Consider the following 9741-nt stretch of genomic DNA (forward strand, 5'->3'; position numbering starts at 1 on the left):
GGGGAGCAGAGAGGAGGCACCTGACCAGCCCGCGGGGGCTCAGAAAATGCAACCAAGAGAAGATGACATCTGAGTGGAGCTCAAGCTGTGTGACCCTGGGCAACTTAACTAACTTCTCTGATTTTCAGTGTCTTCATCTGTAGAGTTGTTGGTAATACTCCACAGGGTTTGGGGGAAGATTGAATGAGATTGTGTGTGGCTGGGGCTTAGCACAGAACCTGGCACACAGTAAGAGTTCCACATGTGGAAGCTGGTTGTCTCGTGATGATGAGGAGGAGGAGGAAGAGAGAAGGAGGAGGAGGAGGAGAAATCCATAACTAGAGAGAGAGAAGATGAGAGAGAGACTGGGAGGAGGGGAAACGGCAGAGGACTCTCATGTCCCCCTCATCCAGGACAGGATTACTGACAATTTAGGGGGAGGACCCTGGTCGGCTTTGATCTGAAAATTCAGAATGCAAACCAACGTCTCCCGTACGATCTTCATATTCTTTGAAATCTAAGCGAGGAGGAGGATTAGCTAGGTGTCCTGACCCCCATGTAGCATGATCACAAGCACACTGATACATCCATCCCGGGAATAGAAACTTCAAACTCATCTGTATTTATTTTCTCCCTTCCCTCCCTCCCTCCCTCCCTCCTTTTCTTCCTTCTTCCTTTCTCACCTTCCCTCCCTACCTTCCTCTCTCTCTTTCCTTCTTCCCTCTCTCTTTGCTTTTTTTTTTTTTTTCTTTAATCAGGTCATTCTCCAAGAAGAGAAGGCACAGGTAAGACTCTTGCTGCCTCTAGCCACTTGTTCAGCTTTCTGCTCTCCCCGCCGGCTTTGGGCAGCTTCTGGGTCAGCTCTCAAGCTGCATCTGTGTTCTTGGTCATGCCCCATCCAACTACCTGGGCCTCAGTTTACTCCAAAATGAGGGCCTGGCCTGATTTCCCTGAACATTCCAAGCCAGCCAGTTTTCGACTTCCATGAGGCTGGAAGGTTGCTCCTGGGCCAGCCCCTGCCGATGCCCTCCCACCCCCAGGATGTCTCATTGCCCCTCCCAGACTCTGGTTTCTTTTTTACCACTGGTGGAAATCTTGAATCGGAGCATGAAGGGAAACGTCAGCCCCATCACCCCACCAAAACCTTCCCAGAACTGGCCAAGGAACAGAAGCTAAGTCCTGGTACACTGGAAACATTGGGTGAGCACAAATAAAGCTGTCACTGAGGGGGTACTCACTCTAAACTGAGCTCAGCCCCTTGAGCTAAGGTCCTTCCATGTGTGGATGTATTTAATTCTCATTAATCCATATCACAGCCTTGTGCAGTGGATGTGTTTATTGTTCCCATTTTATAGATGAAGAAACTGACACTAAGATAAGAGATGTAACAGGAGTGTCCACAGAGCCAGAAGGTTCTAACCCAAATCTGTCAGACAGAGGATCAGGACAGGTGACAGTGGCTTCTTAAATAACAATAGCCACATCTAGAGCAGTTTGCAAAATGCAAGACCCTTTCATTTGTTCATTCAACGAGTAGACTTTGGTTCCCAATGTCACTGTCCCTTCAGCTCCACAGCTTGAGTAGTGGCCCCATTTGATGGTTGAGGAGTTTTAGAAAGGACAGGTAACTGGCCTGATGTCACACAGCAACCAAGAAGCAAAGCCGGATCTTGGATCCAGCTGAGCTTGAATCTTTCAGTGAGGTCTTGGGCTCTTCTACTGCCTGGGCTGACTCTCAACACAGAGATAGCTCCTTATAGCTAACCTTAAGATGTGATTCAGTCAGATGCAATAAATTTTCCCCTTCCCAAGACCTAGGCCAGTAATGGGTTCTTGGTGGCCCTCTAAATCTAGTCGGGCTTGAATTATCAAATAGTGTTCACTCTCCCTGACCTCTATTCAATTACACTGGGACCCTGAGTCATCCTTGTCTATGCTACTTGGACCCCAGGCCTCTGACTCAAAAAAAAAAAAAAAAATTAAACCCAGATACTTGAATATGCATGGGCAAAACATTTCAGCATACATCTTTCTGGATATTCCATTCTCTTCTCATAAGCTGATTGAACAACAGTCAGGAGCATGGACCCTGGGAGCCCATGGTCTGGGGTTGTATCCCAGTTCACCTGTGTGTTCGTAGGCAAGTTTCTTAGCCTACCTGTGGTTCAGTTTCCACACCTGTAAAATGAGCACTTATTAAATTGTGCCTCCACCCATAGGTGGTGGGGAGAATAAAATGAAATTGTTGACATAAAGTATTTAGCAGAAGTCCTAGCCTATAATAAAGCCTCAAAAGGGCAGACATTGTTATTATTATGTATATTACTGCTGTTATTATTAACCTACCCAAGCTGAACTTGAACTTGGCATCACCTGCATCTTGTTTTTGGCATACGTGAATGGGTTGGTATTTCTAGCTGAGCCTGCTGTGTGAAAACGTTGGCAGCAATTTTTCCAAGCTGGGGCCGTGATCAGTGTCCATTCCAAAACTGCCTTGATGGAACTCTTTGTGTTAAGCATTTTAACTTTACTTTTATCTTTAACCGGAATGTTGCATCTTTCAATTAATTGGCCATTTCTTGTTTAGCTCCTCTAGCCCAAAAAGCAAAAGAAGGGAAGAGAAGAGGCACAAAAAACAGTAAGTAGATACCACCTGGAGCATACTCTCTGGTTTGGGGAGTTGGGGGATCTGGCCTCTTAGTGGCCGGCATGTTAGAGTTGCCAGATTAACAGGGAAAGGGGGGAGAGGGTGGGAGGAAGGGAAGAAGAGAGGGAAGGGAGAGGGAGAGAGAGAGAACTGCATATGTACTCGTAGTTGTGGGTTTAGGTATGCATGAGGGCACCAGGTTATGTGTATATGATGTGTATGTGTATGCATGTGTGTTTATGTGTGCATGAAAGTGCACAGTATGCATGTGTGTGCCTGGTGTGCCCATTGTGAGTGTACCTTGTGGGTACACAGTGTTTGTGTTTACATGTAGTGTGCATATGTGTGGTGTGCACATTGTTTGGAAAAGTCTGTACATTTTTACATCACCCAAACATTTGTGCACACTGTACACAAATGTATACAATGTGTGTGCAGTATATTTGTGTTCACATGAATGCATGTGTGTGCCTGTGCTTGTGTGAGCATGAACATGAACAGTGTGCACTGGTGCGCATTGTGTGCCAATGTGTGTGAATTCTAAGCACTGTGTCTGTGCACTGTTTATATATTTGTGTGCATTCTGTGTGCACGGGTTGTGTAGTGGTTTTTACCTATGCACATGTGTATGCTGTGCGTGCATGGGTGGTCATGGGGGCATGATCACACGTGTGCACATGTGTGAGCATATGTGTGAGGCTGTGTCCTGGCTGTTGGATTTACGGTGTGGAGACATCAGTGAAGTTCCCATCCTCAGACCTGGGGCCCCAGCTGTTTCACAGTTTATAGCTGGTAGTAGAAATTCAAATCAGCTACCGCTGCCTGCGGAGTTCAGTTTCCAGCCAAATTAAAAGTAAATTCGGTTACAACCCACCTACTTTATATCCTGGGAATGTTAGTGCTTGTGTTTTCCAATCAACTAATATTTTATCTCCCGCCAAGAAGCTTCTAAAGAAAGGATCAAAGACAATAAGATGAAAGGTAGTTGACTGCTGGGGAAGGGAAACAGGAGGCAGGGGCATGGAGGGAGGGGGCCCAGCTTTGCTGCCCCAAAGGGTCTCTTCAACCAAGGTCAGTGCGAAGGAGGGTATTTCAGCACCACCACAGGGGCCAGTGGAATGCTCCAGAATAAAGCAGTAGGATCTTGAATTCATTCAGGGAAGCACTTCCTTATCATCAAACTTTTTCGGTTCAAGCCAAGAGATAATTACTGGCCCTGTGTATCGAATGTGCGTTCATGCTAAGCACAGATGGCGCACATGCTCTTAGATAGTTCAGCATCACGTGTCCAGGAGCTGTGGGGCAGGATCAGGATCTGGGTCCAGACCTCAAGAGTTCTGGGAAGACCATCAGTGAGACAAGGACCGCCTGCCAAAGAGCAGCAAGGCGGCCACCCTCCCTGGTGCCGAGAGCTGAATGAGTCCCAGAAATTGCTGACAGGGCATCAGAAAGCTCGTGCAAACCAAAAGACAAGAGGCAGGAGAGAGAAAAGCGTGAAGAACAAGGCATCCTGAAGATAAGTGATGGCGTATTCTTGCCAAGTCCCATGGTCAAAGCTGCTTCCAAGCGAGTGACCACTGGCATTAGTGAAGCCCTAATATGTGGCTGGCCCTGTGCTGGACAGAGGACAGAGACGGGCCAGGCATTGTCCTTGCATCCAGGAACTCACAGAGCAGCCAGGCAGACATGGGGCAGTCCCAGCTCAGCAGACAGAAGCCTGGGCATTGTGGGGGTGCAGGTGCTGGGAAGAGGGCTGGGTGGCAAGGCTGGCTTCCTGCAAGAGGGGGTGTCTAGGCTGGGGATGAGGATGGGAGGTGACCATCCTCAGACCATCTAGGCTGCAGGTTAGGCAAGCAGTTTAACTCTCTGTGCCTCGGTTTCTTCATCTGTAAGATGGGAATAATAAAAGAACCTACTTCATAGGTTGTTGTGAAGAATAGATGAATCCCTTTAAGGAAAATGCTTAGAATACAGTGCCTGGCACGAAGTCTATGTTAGATATGGATCACCTGTCACCGTCATCACACCATCATCATCATCACGAGGACATCATGAGCTGGGAAATGTGTGAGCCAGAATATAAGCAGCTCAAAATTGCCAGGTCAGAGGGTCAGGGCAGAAGATGTCAAGCAGTGAAGCACAGAGTGAGGCAGAGACGAGCTCCTGAAGGTGCCTGGAGTTCAAGATCGGAGTTCAGATTTGACATGAAGGCATAGGGAACATTTTAAGCAGGGAACGAATATGGTCTGATGAATACATTAGAAGAATCCCTGAGTCCTTTGTTAGGATAACCAAGTTACCTCCTGATAGAATCACCTCTAACTCCCACTGGCTTCCTGGCTTAGCCCAAACCATTAACATTCTTTATACATCTTTAATCACCACTGCCCCTGCTACTACCACTTCTGGGTTGTTATTATTACTTAGAAGCAGCTGGAGTAACCTGTAGTAATACCGTTATTAATGGCAGCAGCAATAATTGTTGTTCTAATTTTTTGTTGTTGATGAGGTTTTCACCCCATTCTGAAAAGCTTTTGACTCTATGCTAAGAATCTGGACTTAATTTTCCAGGTCTAAGGTTACAGATTGGCAACCCAAAGGTCTAATTTGCTCTGCAAATGGGTTTTGTTTGCCCCAAAAGGTGACTTTTTAGGAAAAAAAGAAATGAGCTTCCATTTAAAATGGAGGCATTTTACATAAAAATCCATATTTCTACCTTCACTTGAAAAATTAGAGACCCAGCACCATGTTAATATTCTACAGGCAAAGGAGCTCCATCTGTTTAAGCCCAGGCCTTCAGTTTTTGTTGTTTTAGTGCCTGGGTGATTCACACATTTGTGGTCTCTGACTGGCCCCGGAAGCTCTGTGGAATTGAAGCTCTTGCCTTAGGAAAGGGAGAGGGGACATGGGGGTGACTTTCTGCCCAGGGCGTGGTCTGCAATGGGCCTGCTTCCGGCATGGGATGGCGGGGGAGGGCCCTGAGTCATCCACACTCCCTCCGGAGCACCCCTTTCTGCTCACCTGTGTTCAGTACAGCTGCTTAGAGACCCCCCCGAATACCCAGGCGGGAAGCGAGTCGGGAGAGATGTATAACTTTGGGAGGGATGGTGACTCGGGTTCCAGAGAAAAATGGGTGCCACAAGATCAATTTTCTCTCTTTCTCTCTTTCTCTTTCCCTGTCCCTCTGACTCATTCCTTCTCATCCCCCCAAGATCTCGAAGCCGGCCCCGAAAGTCTCACCGCCATCGCCACCACCGCTGCCCCTCCCGGTCCCAGAGCTCGGAGTCCCGCTCCTCGAGCTGTGAGAGCAGGTAACCGGCCACCCCACGAAGCCTCATTGCCTAGGCAGTGCCCAGAGCCCCATCTGAGACACGCTTACACGGGTGTCATCAGCTTTGCTGTCATTGTTGTCACTGTCACTGTTGTCACCACTCTCCCAGCACAGGCTGGCCCCCTGCCTTAGCGGCTGCTACCACTTCCTTGCAGAGTCAGGGCTGGAGACCAAAGGGGCTTGCTGCCACCACTTGTCAGAACGACAACAGTTCTAGCTAAAGCATGTTCTTTCTAAGTGCTCATGGCACTGCGCTCTGTACGTCCACTCACAGATTCCCCTCCACAGCCCTATGAGATACGTACTCTTGCTATTCCCATTTTAAAGATGAGGAAACTGAGGCATGTGGCAGTTAAGGAGCTCGCTAGTTCCTTACCAACTAAGTCAAAACCAGGGAGTTTGGCTCTGGACTTTGCACTGTCGCTAAGGGACCACTCTAAGCACAGAGAAGCTAAGCAACCTATGAAAGGCCACACAGCACAAAGTGTGAAGTTCGTTCTAAGTCCCTTCCAAGTCACTTTTCTCCTCGTCTGGACCCTCTCTATGCTAAAACACTGGCTATCCCAGCCTGAGAAGAAGGAGAGGTGTTCTCATGGATGAGAAGGAGGAGGGGAAGGAAAAGAACAAAAATGAGAAGTGGAGGTCTGTCAACGTTGATGTTTGGCATTGCTGATGTGCAGTGGGGATGCTGGGACCTACTTGATAGGACCATGCCAGCTCTCAGATGCCAGGGGCTACTCTCCTCTTTCCAAGTGCTTCCCACACTTGACTCTATGTTCACATCACCTGGGAGATGTGAAAGTCTCATTGTCTTGGCCCCACTTCGTCCCAAAATAAAGCAGAATATCTCTAGGAAGGGTAGGTGGTGGAGAAAAGGAAAAGGAGGAATATTGACCCAAATCCTGTGCCAGGCACTGTGCTAAGATTTCACAGACGTCCTCTCCCTCAGTCATCCCAGTAGCACCATGGGCTGGACCGGGGCTTTTCCACTTTGGCTGCACTTTTCAGTGACCTGGGAAGTTTAAAAAGATACCAATGTCTGGATCCCACTCCCTAGACAGTCTAATCTAATTCAGATGTGGTGAGTCCAGGGCAGTGAGGCTTTTAAATCTCTCCAGGGGAAGCAAAAGTGAGGCCGAGTGTAGGAAGCATTTGAGAAAGAGGCCCTGACACCTGCTGTCGCTAGTGGGCCTTGGTGTTCCAGCTCTCTGTCCTGGCTAACAGCAGTGACTGCTGCTTCTTCAGCAATTACCTTAACCTCGGTCTAGTCCTCCCTCTTTCTAGGTGAGATTGATAGAGACACCCAATCAGAATTGCCTCTGCTTTCAGACAGCCCGCAATCCAGGACTAAGCCCCCGTTCTATAAACGCTCCCCCAAACTGCCTACCACAAGTGCAAATCCTATAATAGGCTCTTTAACTTAACACTCTTACAGAGACACGTTACACTGCCCCAGGGCTGCAAGGAGCAACGGCACACTTGTCCAACCACAGGTGGGACCCCTGGTGGCCTTTCTCTGGAGGGCGCTGGCCCACGGAGTTAAGACACATCGCTGACCTGCCACAGCTGAGAAAACTGCCTGTTGGTGTGCAAAGGGATCTGAGCGAGGTCACAGAGCTAGGAAGTGGCTGGAACAGGGACTCAGGTCTGTGTGACTCAGCCCGAGCCCTCCACCACCGCTCCAGGCTGAATCAGCTCTCAGCAGCTAAGCTCTATTTGTCTGGGGCTCCAGCGAGTTGCCCGGTGGAAAAATGGTTCACATCACACACTCCAGCCCCAGGTCCCCTGTAGTGCCATATACTGGTGGTGCTATCTGAGTTCCCCAGTGTCTGTTAGGCTGAGGTCCTCTCCAGCAGATCTGGGAGCAAATGGAACTGACACCCAGGCTACACGCCCTGTAGAAAAATGATCTGGAAGCCCCAGAGCAGAGATGGGCGCCCCAGAGTAGGAACAAGAGACACCATTTCCTATAAAGCAGGGGTCTCCAACCTATGGTGAGTTGTATAATCATTTCATTACATATCTCAATGTAATCATAATAGAATAAATTACACAATAAATGTCATGCCCTTGAATCATCCTGAAACCGTCACCCTGCTCCCCAGTCCATGGAAAAATTATCTTCCATGAAAATGGTCCCTGGTGCCAAAAAGGTTGGGGACCATTATAGCAAAAAACTGCCCTGGCCCTGGCTCCACTGCTTTCAAGCTATGTGACATCAGACAGTTCCCTAAAAGTCTCTTGGCCTCAGCTGCCTCATCTGTAAAATGGAAAAGTAATACCTGCCTTGTCTGTGTCTTCAAGTTGTAGAGAGGACTGTGAAAGCATCTTAGGAGGAATTTATAAATGCTGTGCAAATCCACAAATGTCATTTTTTTATTACTCCTATATCTCAGCCAATGGGATATGCAGCGTCCAAATATACCCTTTCTTCTTTTTTTTTGTTTTTGAACATTTTCTTTCTTTTTTTAAATTAAGTCTAAAGAAAACCTTCATAGAAACATAATAGGGACACAATACAAATTATAATGACCTGTATATAAAACCTGGTACCAAATTTGGCCTTTTGGAACATTTATATCTAAAAATATGCATTAAAATCTGTACCAGGGCACAGTGCAGTGGCTAACAACCCCTGCGGGAGCAGCCACAAAGGTGGGTCTCATCCACGGACGCAGGGAGCCCTTGGTCCTCCAGCTTCAGGGGTGAGCCCTAAGTGACAATGGCCCGCTCCAAGGAAAGGTCAGAAGAGCTTTTCTGAAGGCAAAACCCTGTGAGCACCAAAATGGCACAAGCCTGGCGTGAAACAAAAATGGTGCTGGAAAGAAGGGTGGGAGAGAAAGGTCATCTTTCATTCCCTTCTTCCCGGGCTCTGACCTACCCTTTCTTCTTAGAAGTCGGAAATGCCTGTGGTTTCCATTGCAGACATGGCAATTAGATCTAGACCCGCCACGCTTGCAGAAGGCATCTCTTTCATTTTTTTGTCAGCCATCTCTTCACCAGTGTTGGGTGGCAGTCAATAGGATGCCTCTGTTTCACAGATGGCGAAGTCACATACACAAAGACACGCAGATATACGCAGTTACATTTATAGACAAACACATGGAAACACAGATGGACACGCCCAGACATACACACAGCCATGTGACAATAACACGGGCACACTAAGAATGTTCAATTGAAACAGAATTTTCCATTTTTACAGTTGCTTCCCCAGCCCCCCAAAACAGTGCCAGGTCCATGAAGAAGCATTTGTCAAATGGACAAATGAGAGGATGAATGAGTAGATGGATGGATGGTTGGATGGATATACACACAGTCTAACTTTCACATACACACATGCTAACATACCCAGGAACAAAATCACATGTGAACATATACAAACACCCCCTAGCACACTCTATGGTCCTCAGATCCTGTCGGTCCCTGAACCCTCTCCCTGCCATGCATCCCTTCAAAAGACCCTCAGGTTTCTCTCCTCTGCCCTCAGGCACCGCGGCCGGTCCCCCGAGGAAGGGCGGAAGTCCCGCCGGAGGTACTCCCGCCACTGCTCCAAGACCCTCTGCAAGGACAGCCCCGAGGCCCAGCCCAGCCACCCGCCCAGCCAGCCCCTCCAGACGCCCGGCTGCCTGTCCACCAGGGGTGTAGTAAGTATTCCACACAGCCTCCTTTGCCAGCCTTGGCCACGACACTTGCGGGAGGTGGAGGCACAAGTTCAGGGCAGCATATGAGACATTTTAATTCAGTTCTGGGAAAAAAAAATATTGCACTGGCTCTAGACCTC

At 48.3% G+C, this 9741-nt stretch overlaps 1 protein-coding gene across 1 annotated transcript in view; it reads left to right on the forward strand.

Annotated features, from left to right (window-relative positions):
- The window catches only part of SRRM4 (serine/arginine repetitive matrix 4), a 143633-nt gene that overhangs the window by 110783 nt on the left and 23109 nt on the right, over positions 1–9741 (forward strand). The window contains exons 5-8 of the mRNA XM_012756497.2: positions 738–764; positions 2567–2617; positions 5839–5937; positions 9448–9604. Coding sequence (XP_012611951.2) covers positions 738–764; positions 2567–2617; positions 5839–5937; positions 9448–9604 — 334 coding nt within the window. The remainder of the gene's footprint in view (positions 1–737; positions 765–2566; positions 2618–5838; positions 5938–9447; positions 9605–9741) is intronic.

Source organism: Microcebus murinus, chromosome 22 (genome assembly GCF_040939455.1).
Source record: "Microcebus murinus isolate Inina chromosome 22, M.murinus_Inina_mat1.0, whole genome shotgun sequence".
Taxonomy (NCBI): domain Eukaryota; kingdom Metazoa; phylum Chordata; class Mammalia; order Primates; family Cheirogaleidae; genus Microcebus; species Microcebus murinus.